The sequence below is a fragment of the Hypanus sabinus genome, chromosome 29 (genome assembly GCF_030144855.1).
Source record: "Hypanus sabinus isolate sHypSab1 chromosome 29, sHypSab1.hap1, whole genome shotgun sequence".
NCBI lineage: Eukaryota > Metazoa > Chordata > Chondrichthyes > Myliobatiformes > Dasyatidae > Hypanus > Hypanus sabinus.
Genome location: NC_082734.1, coordinates 11,321,820 through 11,336,314, shown reverse-complemented (window position 1 = coordinate 11,336,314; position 14,495 = coordinate 11,321,820). Strand labels below are relative to the sequence as shown.

Below are 14,495 nucleotides of genomic sequence, written 5' to 3'. Positions count from 1 at the left end.
CCATGGCTTCACATGACCCTGATCGGGGGGCTAAGCAGGTGCTACACCTTGCCCAAGGGTGACCTGCAGGCTTAACGGAGCACCTTACACCTCCTTTGGTAGAGATATATTTCAACCCTGCCAACCCAGCGATAACAGTGTTACATATTACAGTAATACAGTACACAGTATTTACAGTTTCAAGTTGTAACCCACTCAATACTGTCCTGGGCTGTCCTCCAGTCCCAGAATTCTTCCACTGTACTTGTGGATACAGTGCAGTCCTTCTTCAGGGACACATGGGTGACCATGGAAAATTGGTAGCCATCTGTAACCGCACAAAATGCTAGAGGAACTCAGCAGATCAGTCAGCATCCATGTACGTCAATAAACCATCAAAATTTTGGCCAAGGCACTTCTTCAGTTCTGAAAAAGAAGGGGGAAGATGCCAGAATAAAAAGGTGAGGGGAAGGACAAAAGCTGGCAGGTGATAGGTGAGGCCAGGTGGGTTGGAAAGATGGTAAGCACCTGTCCGTCTCGAAGCACAATGGGTGATGATCATCATCACAAGCCTGGGCTGAAGGTGTGGAGATCCTGAGATGCCCAGTTGTCAAGATCCCGCTCTCGGCTTCACCAGTGCAGTCCAAAGGAAAGCTTATGAAAGCAATACGTTTGGCGCCAGTTTGGCCGCAGCAGCTGCCGGAGAGACATTCAGTGACATCCAGCCGCCTTAGGGGCTCCTCTCCGGATTGGCCGTCTGGGTTTACTCCCGTAGCCTTCGTCTCTCCTGAGGCTGCCCACAAGGCAGTGGGGCTATTTAACCCTAGCTGGGGATCTGGTTCACGAGCACCGGGGCATGTCCACACACCGGTGGGCCTGCGTGCTACGTGTGCAGGGGACAGACCTCCTCCCTGTCCTCTGTAGTTCAGCCCGAGTCCGAAAGGAGTTCAGTTTCTGAGTGTCGCCAGCGAGGAGGCACGACACGAGGCTTGTTGTTGGAGAGACTGTGTACTGGCAGGGAGAGAATCGCACATTCAGCCCTCCTTTTTACAAGACTGCGAGTCGGTGGTGGAATCTCAAAGTGAGATGACAAGCGCTACCCTCTACACTCCCACCCTAGATGCATCACAACAACCAAACTGACACCGGGTTGGAAAGATAAAGGGCTGGAAAAGGAATCTGATAGGAGAGTAGAGTGGACCATAGGAGAAAGGGAAGGAGGAGGTGGCCCAGAGGGAGGTGATAGGCAGATGAGGAGAGATAAGGGGCCACAGTGGGGAATAGGGGAGGAGGAGGGAATATTTTTTACCAGAAGGAGAAATCAATCGCTATTCATGCCATCAAGTTGGAGGCTACCCAGATGGAATATCAGGTGTTCCTCCTTCACTTGAGGGTGCCACAAGAGGAGCCCGTGGACGGTCAGATCAGAACCGGATTGGGAATTGGAGTGAAAATCTAGTTCCACTTTTGGTGGATGGAGTGGAGGTTCTCGAGGAAGGGGTCCCCTAATTTTCCGACAGGTCTCACCAATGTAGAGGGGGCTGCATCGGGAGCTCTGGACACAGTAGACAACCCCAGCAGATTCGCAGGTGAAGCTGTGCCTCACCTGGAAGGGCTGTTTGGGGCCCTGGTTGGAGGTGAGTGGGCAAGTGTAGCTGGGCAAGTTGGAAGAATGTGGAGAGGATTTTAAAAAAAAGTGACTACTGTAAAAAGCAGCTTGATGATCAGTGCAAACTCGATGGGCCAAAGGGCGTATTTCAATGGATGTGGAATCGGCTGCCAGTGGAAGTGGTGTATGGGGGCCTGAATGCAACATTTAAGAAAAGTTTGGATAAGTGTGTGTTTGGGTTGGGCTATGGTCCTGGTGTGGGACTAACGGTTCGAAGGGCTTGTGGTGCTGCTCTCTGATTCTGAGACTCAGAAGAGGAAAGACCTTCTCCTTCTACAACACCAAGGAAATTGTTGCTGAATGTCATCGGCTCACGGCGACCCTACGGATTTTCATGGAGAGATGCGGAAGTATATTGCCAGGCCTTTCTTCAGCACAGATTCTGCTGCTGCCCAGGTTGGGGCAGCAATCCTAGTTGGATTTGAACTCAGGACCTTCCACCTCGAAGTCCGCTGCTGGTTCCACTACACCAGCGGCTGGCGCACCCAGGTGATTTGTGGCCCGCGTATTACCTCACTGATGTAGTCGCGGTTGTAATTTCAGAAACGTAGCATTCAACATGAACAGTAAGATCCCACAACCAGTACAGGGTTAAAGACCAGGAGATGTTGGTAAAGAAATGGGCACTGGTCAGGGGGCACCACTCTTTTTGGAAGTAGCGAATGGGATAGTCTTGGCGTCCAGCTGATACATTGAAAGGTCCTGAGTTTGGCAGCCCACCAGAAAGATGGGGCCAATGATTGAACAGTGGTGGTTTGTGGACTTGGGACTTTTAGAGTCAGAATTAAATCCTCAGGCTTGGAAGTGAGTGATGCCCACAGGCTCACGGAGAACACCAGGTCCGCAGGACGAAGGTGAGCTCGGGAGATACAGCTCTGTGAGATGCATTCATGATGAGGCAGGAGCCCATCTGTGACCTGTGAAATGGGCAGAGGAAATTAGCACCGTCAGAGGAACAGTACAGAGGGAGTGTCTCACTGTCAGAGGGACGGTACTGAGGGAGTGTCTCACCGTCAGAGGGACAGTACTGAGGGAGTGTCACACCGTCAGAGGGTTAGTACTGAGGGAGTGTCACACTGTCAGAGGGACAGTACTGAGGGAGTGTCACACTGTCAGACGGACAGTACTGAGGGAGTGTCTCACCGTCAGAGGGTCAGTACTGAGGGAATGTCTCACCGTCAGAGGGACGGTACTGAGGGACTGTCACACTGTCAGAGGGTTAGTACTGAGGGAGTGTCACACCGTCAGAGGGACAGTACTGAGGGAGTGTCACACTGTCAGAGGGACAGTACTGAGGGAGTGTCACACTGTCAGAGGGATGGTACTGAGGGAGTGTCTCACTGTCAGAGGGACAGTACTGAGGGAGTGCCACACTGTCAGAGGGACAGTACTGAGGGGGTGCCTCACCGTCAGAGGGACAGTACTGAGGGAGTGCCTCACCGTCAGAGGGACAGTACTGAGGGAGTGTCTCACTGTCAGAGGGACAGTACTGAGGGAGTGTCTCACTGTCAGAGGGTCAATACTGAGGGAGTGTCTCACTGTCAGAGGGACAGTACTGAGGGAGTGTCACACCATCAGAGGGACAGTACTGAGGGAGTGTCACACCATCAGAGGGACAGTACTGAGGGAGTGTCACACTGTCAGAGGGTTAGTACTGAGGGAGTGTCACACCGTCAGAGGGACAGTACTGAGGGAGTGTCACACTGTCAGAGGGTTAGTACTGAGGGAGTGTCACACCGTCAGAGGGACAGTACTGAGGGAGTGTCGCACTGTCAGAGGGACAGTACTGAGGGAGTGTCTCACTGTCAGAGGGACAGTACAGAGGGAGTGTCTCACTGTCAGAGGGACAGTACTGAGGGAGTGTCTCACTGTCAGAGGGACAGTACTGAGGGAGTGTCTCACTGTCAGAGGGACAGTACTGAAGGAGTGTCACACCATCAGAGGGACAGTACTGAGGGAGTGTCACACTGTCAGAGGGTTAGTACTGAGGGAGTGTCACACCGTCAGAGGGACAGTACTGAGGGAGTGTCACACTGTCAGAGGGTTAGTACTGAGGGAGTGTCACACCGTCAGAGGGACAGTACTGAGGGAGTGTCGCACTGTCAGAGGGACAGTACAGAGGGAGTGTCTCACTGTCAGAGGGACAGTACTGAGGGAGTGTCACACCGTCAGAAGGACAGTACTGAGGGAGTGTCACACTGTCAGAGGGACAGTACTGAGGGAGTGTCACACTGTCACAGGGACAGTACTGAGGGAGTGTCTCACTGTCAGAGGGACAGTACTGAGGGAGTGTCTCACTGTCACAGGGACAGTACTGAGGGAGTGTCACACTGTCAGAGGGACAGTACTGAGGGAGTGTCTCACTGTCAGAGGGACAGTACTGAGGGAGTGTCTCACTGTCACAGGGACAGTACTGAGGGAGTGTCTCACCGTCAGAGGGTCAGTACTGAGGGAATGTCTCACCGTCAGAGGGACGGTACTGAGGGACTGTCACACTGTCAGAGGGTTAGTACTGAGGGAGTGTCACACCGTCAGAGGGACAGTACTGAGGGAGTGTCACACTGTCAGAGGGACAGTACTGAGGGAGTGTCACACTGTCAGAGGGATGGTACTGAGGGACTGTCACACTGTCAGAGGGTTAGTACTGAGGGAGTGTCACACCGTCAGAGGGACAGTACTGAGGGAGTGTCACACTGTCAGAGGGACAGTACTGAGGGAGTGTCACACTGTCAGAGGGATGGTACTGAGGGAGTGTCTCACTGTCAGAGGGACAGTACTGAGGGAGTGCCACACTGTCAGAGGGACAGTACTGAGGGGGTGCCTCACCGTCAGAGGGACAGTACTGAGGGAGTGCCTCACCGTCAGAGGGACAGTACTGAGGGAGTGTCTCACTGTCAGAGGGACAGTACTGAGGGAGTGTCTCACTGTCAGAGGGTCAATACTGAGGGAGTGTCTCACTGTCAGAGGGACAGTACTGAGGGAGTGTCACACCGTCAGAGGGACAGTACTGAGGGAGTGTCACACCATCAGAGGGACAGTACTGAGGGAGTGTCACACTGTCAGAGGGTTAGTACTGAGGGAGTGTCACACCGTCAGAGGGACAGTACTGAGGGAGTGTCACACTGTCAGAGGGTTAGTACTGAGGGAGTGTCACACCGTCAGAGGGACAGTACTGAGGGAGTGTCGCACTGTCAGAGGGACAGTACTGAGGGAGTGTCTCACTGTCAGAGGGACAGTACAGAGGGAGTGTCTCACTGTCAGAGGGACAGTACTGAGGGAGTGTCTCACTGTCAGAGGGACAGTACTGAGGGAGTGTCTCACTGTCAGAGGGACAGTACTGAAGGAGTGTCACACCATCAGAGGGACAGTACTGAGGGAGTGTCACACTGTCAGAGGGTTAGTACTGAGGGAGTGTCACACCGTCAGAGGGACAGTACTGAGGGAGTGTCACACTGTCAGAGGGTTAGTACTGAGGGAGTGTCACACCGTCAGAGGGACAGTACTGAGGGAGTGTCGCACTGTCAGAGGGACAGTACAGAGGGAGTGTCTCACTGTCAGAGGGACAGTACTGAGGGAGTGTCACACCGTCAGAAGGACAGTACTGAGGGAGTGTCACACTGTCAGAGGGACAGTACTGAGGGAGTGTCACACTGTCACAGGGACAGTACTGAGGGAGTGTCTCACTGTCAGAGGGACAGTACTGAGGGAGTGTCTCACTGTCACAGGGACAGTACTGAGGGAGTGTCACACTGTCAGAGGGACAGTACTGAGGGAGTGTCTCACTGTCAGAGGGACAGTACTGAGGGAGTGTCTCACTGTCACAGGGACAGTACTGAGGGAGTGTCTCACCGTCAGAGGGTCAGTACTGAGGGAATGTCTCACCGTCAGAGGGACGGTACTGAGGGACTGTCACACTGTCAGAGGGTTAGTACTGAGGGAGTGTCACACCGTCAGAGGGACAGTACTGAGGGAGTGTCACACTGTCAGAGGGACAGTACTGAGGGAGTGTCACACTGTCAGAGGGATGGTACTGAGGGAGTGTCTCACTGTCAGAGGGACAGTACTGAGGGAGTGCCACACTGTCAGAGGGACAGTACTGAGGGGGTGCCTCACCGTCAGAGGGACAGTACTGAGGGAGTGCCTCACCGTCAGAGGGACAGTACTGAGGGAGTGTCTCACTGTCAGAGGGACAGTACTGAGGGAGTGTCTCACTGTCAGAGGGTCAATACTGAGGGAGTGTCTCACTGTCAGAGGGACAGTACTGAGGGAGTGTCACACCGTCAGAGGGACAGTACTGAGGGAGTGTCACACCATCAGAGGGACAGTACTGAGGGAGTGTCACACTGTCAGAGGGTTAGTACTGAGGGAGTGTCACACCGTCAGAGGGACAGTACTGAGGGAGTGTCACACTGTCAGAGGGTTAGTACTGAGGGAGTGTCACACCGTCAGAGGGACAGTACTGAGGGAGTGTCGCACTGTCAGAGGGACAGTACTGAGGGAGTGTCTCACTGTCAGAGGGACAGTACAGAGGGAGTGTCTCACTGTCAGAGGGACAGTACTGAGGGAGTGTCTCACTGTCAGAGGGACAGTACTGAGGGAGTGTCTCACTGTCAGAGGGACAGTACTGAAGGAGTGTCACACCATCAGAGGGACAGTACTGAGGGAGTGTCACACTGTCAGAGGGTTAGTACTGAGGGAGTGTCACACCGTCAGAGGGACAGTACTGAGGGAGTGTCACACTGTCAGAGGGTTAGTACTGAGGGAGTGTCACACCGTCAGAGGGACAGTACTGAGGGAGTGTCGCACTGTCAGAGGGACAGTACAGAGGGAGTGTCTCACTGTCAGAGGGACAGTACTGAGGGAGTGTCACACCGTCAGAAGGACAGTACTGAGGGAGTGTCACACTGTCAGAGGGACAGTACTGAGGGAGTGTCACACTGTCACAGGGACAGTACTGAGGGAGTGTCTCACTGTCAGAGGGACAGTACTGAGGGAGTGTCTCACTGTCACAGGGACAGTACTGAGGGAGTGTCACACTGTCAGAGGGACAGTACTGAGGGAGTGTCTCACTGTCAGAGGGACAGTACTGAGGGAGTGTCTCACTGTCACAGGGACAGTACTGAGGGAGTGTCTCACTGTTGAAGTCCACAACTTTAATAAAATCAAGTGAATCACAGTCATGTTTGCCTCCCTGAGGGTACTACAGACACACATGACTTTACTCTAATTGGCTAATTGCCCAACTGGACACTTTTAACATCAGCATTTTTCTGTTTACTGTGACAAAACAGAGGCACAGATGGTGACATTAGTGTGTTAACACTGACATCCTCTTTAAATCCGTTTATATAAAGACGCTGCTTGATTTCAAACTATTTGAAAACATGTTTAAAGACGTTCATCACATCGCCTCATCAGATAACACTTCCAAGTTAAACACACATCCTGATTTTCAGTGTTGTCTCTGGCTGCCAGCCCCATTTATAATCTGTAAAGTTCACCGGGCTCTGAGCACTTCAACTATAACAGCACTCCGTGACATCCACAAATAGCTCGAGGCGGGAGAAACAGGCTGGGGCGCTGTTCCACCACTACTGGGGGCCCGACACCATCTCTCGCCGGAGCAGTAGGAATGAGCCCTCTCCACAATCTGGGAGCCGAGGTGAACTGAGTCCAAGTCTCTTTGATTCAGGTCACTAAGGAGGAGGGAGAGAGGAACATTCAGAATCTGAAATGAGAGCAGCGGCTGCCGCCCATGTTCAGCCAGGAACAATAACGACACCTGCTGCTTCACAGACCCCGTGGTTCGGAGGATTCAAAGCAAATTTATTCTCAAAATATGTATGCAGCGTACAACCCTGAGATTCATCTTCCCACAGACAGCCACGAGACAAAGAAAACCACGGAACCCGTTCAAAGAGAAACATCAACACCCCCCTCCCACCACCCCCACGCTCAATAAAACTAATCATGCAAACGGCAGCAACATCGACGCGCAAAAGGAAGAACGAGCGAAAACACAGAATGTAAAGACACGAAATGGAAAGGGGCCGTGTTTATCGCCCGGGCATTCTGCTTTCCTCCCACATCCCAAAGCCACGCTGGTGGTTGGGTTAACTGGCCGCTGTGAATTGCCCCTAGCGTATCGGTGAGCGGTGGAATCGGGACAGAGGTGAGATGGGCTAGTGTTAAAATGGATAGTTGGTGGTCTGTGATGATTTGACGGGCTGAATGGCCTATTTCCCTGTTAATTGACTCCATAACACGGGAGACAACTCCACCGCTGACCCTTCTCTGACCTCTCCGACATAATAGGACCTTCCTTTCTGTGAGGTAGTTTTAAAGTTGGGCAACCAGGCACTCAAACTCGACACAGGACGATCTCACAGACAGCAGGGAGACTCGTGTTCATTGTCAGGAGCACCGTGAGAAAGCTTGCCTGCAGCAACAACGCATGTAGCGGGTTCAGGCAACACAGAGAGCACGAATTATACAAGAAAAGACTGCACAAAACTGGAGTTCAGTGCAAAAAGAACACATTCAGAGGTGCCCACGCAAGAGGTGGTTTCAGGGCTGAAGCTGCAGCGATGGAACATTTCTCGTCAGGCTCAAACCACGCGGTCCTGGCTGACCCAGGCTTGGTCCGCACTCCTGGGCCAGGTACGGAGCTCTTTGTCCTGTTCACTGTTCCACCAGGAGCCTGAGCAGAGCTGGTTTCACGTGAGCTCGCTCAGGGTCTGTTGCTCACGCAAGGAGGGTGGATGGGGAGGAGGGGAAGTAAAAGTGTTAGGCAAGTTCATTTGAGAGAGAGAGAGGGGAGAGAGAGAGGAGAGAGAGAAAGAGGAGAGAGGGGAGAGAGAGAGAGGAGAGAGAGAAAGAGGAGAGAGGGGAGAGAGAGAGAGGAGAGAGAGATAGAGGAGAGGGGGAGATAGAGGAGAGGGGGAGAGAGAGGAGAGGGGGAGAGAGGGGAGAGAGAGAAAGAGGAGAGAGGGAGAGGGGGAGAGAGATAGAGGAGAGGGGGGAGAGAGATAGAGGAGAGGGGGAGAGAGGGGAGAAAGAGAGAGGGGTGAGAGAGAAAGAGAGAGAGAGGGGGGAGAGAGGAGGGGGAGAGAGATAGAGAGAGGGGTGAGGGAGAAAGAGAGAGAGAGGGGGGAGAGAGATAGAGGAGAGGGGGAGAGAGGAGGGGGAGAAAGAGAGAGGGGTGAGAGAGAAAGAGAGAGAGAGGGGGGAGAGAGGAGGGGGAGAGAGATAGAGAGAGGGGTGAGGGAGAAAGAGAGAGAGAGGGGGGAGAGAGAGGAGAGAGAGGGGGAGAGAGGGGAGAGAGAGAGAGAGGGGAGAGAGAGAAGGGGAGAGAGAGAGAGAGAGGAAGAGGAGAGAGGGGAGAGAGAGGGAGAGGAGAGCGAGAGAGAGTCCATTCAGCTACAGATCACATTGAGTGGGTTGACAAGCTAATGGCTTCTCTCTGTCCTTGTGTTCCAGATTCGCGTGCCTCTGTTCCGGTCTTCCTATGTTTCAAAGTGCTGGTGTTTTGGTGCCCTGCATTCCCGTGTTCAGCATTTGGATGTCAGTGTCCTCGTGGGACAGAATTCCAATGTCCCACTCTAGTGTCGACGTGGGCCAGAGTTCGCATGTCCCTGTAGATCAACACCCCAGTGTTCCTGTGAAACTATCAGTCCGTGTTCCAGTGTCCTTGGTTTTCTAATGTTCCTAATTCCATTGATCCTTAGTCCGCAAAATTCTGTGTCTGTGTCCTGTTCCCCACAGTGGAAAATTGATCCACAGTATCACAGATCCCAGTGTCCGTGTTCCTCAGATCCCATGACTCTATGATCCATTGCCGCTATGTTGCTTTGTCCTCGTCTTCCAGTGTTTTGTTCAGGAGTCCAGTGTTCCGACTCCTGCGTGTCCTGCTCTTGATGACCTTCATCTTCCCCTGGGTTGTGTGAAATATGAGGGGTATAGATGGGGGGGCTTTTATCCCTGAGGGTGGGTGAGATTAGAACTAGAGCTCCAGTCTTAGGGGGAAAGGTGAAATGTTCAACTTCTTCGCTCAAAGGGCAGAGTGAGTTTGGAAGGAGCTGTCAGTGGAAGTGGTGGATGCAGATTCATACTGAAACATTTAAGAGAAGCTTGGATAGGTACATGGATAAAAGGGATATGGTCCAGCTGCAGGTAGGTGGGACTAAGCAATAAAAAGAGCCAGCATGGACTAGATGGGTCAAAGGGCACCTAACACTCTGTGACTCTATGCCGAAGATCTCATTTTCTGTCCTAGAATAATCAATCAAATAGGAAGACGATGGGACAAGACAGGGCAAAGGTCCTGTTTCTGTGCCGTAGTGTGACTGTCGGGAACACCCCAGATCTTTCCCCACAGACACAGCTAGCACCCCTCCACCCTCGGCTTTGTCAAGGCTTGAGGAGGTTCACCAGCTGCACTGCCCGATCAAAACTTAATCCTTGTTTATCTATTGGCGTCTCTGGACTGTTTATCTTCTGATTAGAACTTGCAAAGCAATCCCTGGAGGAATAATCCTGGCCTTGTCTCTGACCTTGCTTTCTGCTGGGGAGATTTTTTACCACTCATTGACTAGGCTTTAGTGAGGCTAATAACAACCATCGAGCATTGTTGAGTTTAGAGAAGTGTTAGTTAGGTATTCACTCAGTGGGACAATAGGGAATGAGACAGAGCGACACCCAGTGAGTCACATTTCAGAAATCTTTGGGTAACCAGGTATGTTATGTGGGGATATTTGGTGTGATTATTGTCATCGTATCCCTCGAGATCGAGGAGGATGGTCTTGATTCCGTTGACCTATTGGCCCACAGAGCGAAGATGGCTGTGCGTGTATTCGTTTAACGCATACCTGATGTTGCATGCCACGATACTTCACAAATCAACCAACTGATTCCAACGGCATGGAAACCACGACGACTGGAGCTGATGGATTTGTTGCAGCCTTCCTCCGCCTTCACAGCCGTTGAGTTCGAAGTAACTTTGTCCGCCTGTTCCACCGTTGAGGTCTTGGTTGGTTTGTTCTCTGTCAGGGACCTCACCCTCGACCTTACCGCCAGGGGTGACCCGACCAGGAGCATAGATCCAGACGTCCTCGCTCTCGGGATCTCAGGACCACACAAGCTTCTCCATCGCGACAAGGTGACAATCCACGGAGAAGGGTGTGATTATAAACTCATGAGAAACCTGCCCATCCAACCCTCCTCAGAATTTGACAACACTGGAGAATGGCTGCACTCAGAACAGTGCTATTAACTCCTGAGAAAAAGCCATGATAAAATGTAAGGGGAGTGTTGAGGGACAAGATGAGAGCCGGTTATGACAAAGCAAGGCAGAGTATCATCAAGGAGAGAGAGAGAGAGTTCGGAGAAACAGTTTGGAATTGTGGGCCTTTCTCTGCATTAGCAAGATGTCACATTTCTTCAATGTCTTCAATCCCGCCCTTCAGCACCGTCTGTGTGGAGTTTGCACGCTTTCCCTGTGACCGCGTGGTGCTCCGATCCCAAAGACACATGGGGATGGTGGTAGTTAAGTTGGAAATTCCCCGCTGGAAACTGTCCCTAACATGTAGGTGAATGGCTGGGGTGGGGGTCGATGCGGAGGTTGGGGTTAAAGGGTAGCTGGCGGTCAGGATGGAGTCAATGGGCCGAAGGGCCTGGGTCTGTTCTCTGTGGCCTTCGATGCAGTTATTCCAGGTGAACTCATGGAACCTGGAAAAATCCCGCAGACGGGAAGTGACCAAGCAAATGGATAATCTCTTTACTTGCTGGCTGGGTCTAGACTGGTGTTTACTAGAACTCTCCTGCTGTTTGAACAAGGTTTTGGGATGTCCTATACCAACAAAAGCCTTGAGGTAATGTCTCATCCCTAAGACTGCACCCTCTAACAACACAGCACTGTCAGTCTGGCTTAAATACTGCTCCTGATTGACCATACATGACGACAACAGATCCATGTTTTACCCTGTTCAACCAAGAGGAAAAGAGCCAAGGGTAGGCCGCTGGGTTCCCTGAGCCTTCTCAGCTGCACAGCATATCTCATTCACTTTCTTATGTGTTGTCACGCCTTTCAGTTCCGGAAATCTGACAATCTCAGCCCTGGACATGCTCAGTTGCTGCACAAGGAGAGCCCTCGGGAAGCGAGACCCAAAGATTTCAATCGATCTTCCAAAATGGATGCCGTCCTCCTTGTGAAGCAGCACGCAGAATGTTTGAGGAACTTGGTGAGTCAGGCAGCATCTATGGAGGCAAATGGATATTTGCCATTTGGGGTTGAGACCCTTCACCTGGACTGAGGGATTGGGAGATAGTCAGTATAAAGAGGTGAGCAAGAGTTAGTTTCATACAGGTGAAATGTGTGATGGGCACGTGACATCTCCTTCCCTTCCCTCACTCCCTCCATCTGTCCATCACACCCCTCCCCGCCTCCTTCACATTTTTCCATGCTCCTCCTTCCTTGCCTCTCAGATTCCATCTTCTTCAGCCCTTTGTCACTTCCTCCTATCACCTCCCAGCATCTGACATCAACCCTACACTCTACCCTCCCCTGTCTGCCTATCATCACTCGCTCCTCGCCTGTCTCCACTCGACAGCTCTTGCTTGGTTCCTAGCGCAATAAGATGGACTACTGACCTCTCAATCTACCTCATTATGATCTTGCACCTTACTGTCTGTCTGCTCTGCAATTTCTCTGCATTCACTTTATTCTGCCTTGTTACTGTTTTACCCCGTTCTGCCCTAATGCAAGTCGGAGCCCCGCTTCTGCAATTTTCCGCAAGTTTGTCGCGGAAGTCAAACAACCAGTGTCTGCGCGTCCGAATCTGCTGGAGGCTGGAGCCCTGTCCTGGGGTTCAGAGAACTTAGTGTTTGCATTGGGAGGAACAGGACTTGTATTGATGTTGGTAACACTCACAAAATGCTGGAGGAAATTCAGCAGTCCAGGCAGCATCTATGGAAAAGAATGAACAGTCGACTTTGCAGGCTGAGACCTTTCATCAGGACTGATGAAGGGTCTTGGCTCGAAGTGTCGACTGTTGACTTTTTTCCATAGATGCTGCCTGGCCTACTGAATCCCTCCAGCATTTTGTGGGTGTTGCTTTGGATTTCCAGTGTCTGCAGATTTTCTCTTGTTTTGATGTTGTTGTTTTGTTGCTTGCTGTGTTCTCTGTGGCTCTGACGAGCATTGTGGGCAAGCTTTGTTGGCGCCAGAACATGTGGTGACATTTGCGGCTGTCCCCAGCACTCCCTCAGGTGTATTGGTTGCTAAACAAATAACTTATTTCACCGTATGTCTCAATGTACATGGGATAAATAAACCTGTTTTTTCAATCTGAATTATTTGGTCTGTATGAATCCAGAAGAAGATGGCGCCAGTGAACAACGCGACCGAGGCCAACATCCTTCAGAAGGTTTCCGAAACTACTTCTTTCACTTCTTTTACGTCTTCTTTTTCTTTCAGATGTGGTTCTGGTTCTGTTGAAACACGTGATCTACAGTTTGGCGGTGTGTCTTCCAGCCAATCGAGCGACCTGGCGCTTTGCCGTCTCCGTGGGGCTCCTGAGAGGCGTGCAGCCTGGAGACAGGTCGCGAACCCATGATCGACTGCAGTTATCAGTGATTAATGTGCTGAGGAAGGCTGGAAGCATTGAGGTGCGTGCAGAAGGCAAGTGGGTGCTTAGCGGCGTCTACCAGCCCCTTGCTCGCTGCTGCCGGAGGAAGATGTCTGCGTGCGACGCTCTCGCTTTCCCTCCTGCTCACTGCTCCTGGAGGAAGGTTCCCGTGTTCAAATGGTCCCTCACCCCCTCGATGCTGTTGGACGATGGTTGCAGATTTTCTAGGCCTTGGACACAGCTTGTGTATTGGACTCTGAGTTCACGTTACGATGTGTTTCTGGTTTCTGGCCGCTCCTTTTTTTGTTGATATTTTGGGCAACTTTGAACCTGCAGATAACAAACACCGAGTAGAACTGAATATGCCTGGACTCTTTTCAAGTTTGTGTTTTTCACTCTGTGTGTTTTTTGCTCTTTTTTTTGTTGGTGTTTGTGCAATTAGCTTTTTTTTGTGTTGTTGGGGGGTGCAAGTTGGTGTTTTTCTTAGAACATGTTCCATGGTTTTCTTTGTCTCATGGCTGTCTGTGGGGAAGACAAATCTCAGGTTTATTATCATAGTTTGATCATTTTGAATCTTTGAATAAAGCTTTTTCACTCTACCTTAGTATACATGATAATAATTTCCTTCTCTCCACCATTTTATACTTGCCCTGAAATATTACACATTTCTTCTACAGATGCAGCATGATTCATTGAGTTCCTCCAGCTGTTTGGGTGCCTCTCAGTTTCCAGTGTCTCCTCACCCCTTTGTGTGACCCTCCGTTCTAGACGTTCCAGCTAGAGAAAATAGTGACTTAGCATCTCCCCAGTCAAACCTTCTCAGAGTCCTCCACATCTCGATGAGCTCACCTCTGGTTAAAAGATAGGCACAGTGTTTAGTTTATTAGGTACGCCCGCTCGTTAATGCAAACATCTAATCAGCCAATCATGTGGCAGCAACTCAATGCATTAAAGCGCACAGACATGGTCAAGAGGTTCAGTTGTTGTTCAGACCAAACATCAGAATGGACATGTGATCTAAGTGACTTTGTTGGTGCCAGATGGGGTGGTTCGAGTATCTCAGAAACTGTTGATCTCTTGGGATTTTCACACACAATGGTCTCTAGAGTTCACAAAGAATGGTGCAAAAAGCAGAAAAAGACATCCAGTGAGCAGTAGTTCAGTGTGGAAGTTCCTTGTGATTGAAAGAGGACAGAGGAGGGATGGTCAGACTGGTTCAAGCT

At 51.2% G+C, this 14,495-nt stretch overlaps 1 protein-coding gene across 3 annotated transcripts in view; it reads left to right on the top strand.

Annotated features, from left to right (window-relative positions):
* Nucleotides 1–13,909, top strand: part of LOC132382980 (uncharacterized) — an 86,535-nt gene extending 72,626 nt beyond the window's left edge. Inside the window, exons 1-2 of one of the 3 annotated variants that reach the window (XR_009508512.1) lie at nucleotides 6,656–8,308; nucleotides 9,128–13,909. Coding sequence is in view for 2 of the 3 variants with exons in the window: in XM_059953627.1 (XP_059809610.1) it covers nucleotides 8,236–8,308; nucleotides 13,122–13,582 (534 nt within the window). In the remaining variant the exon portion in view is untranslated. Of the gene's footprint in view, nucleotides 1–6,655; nucleotides 8,309–9,127 lie in introns of those variants that run through there. The other 2 variants (XM_059953627.1, XM_059953626.1) reach the window with 2 other exon arrangements.
* Nucleotides 13,910–14,495: the final 586 nt, after the last annotated feature.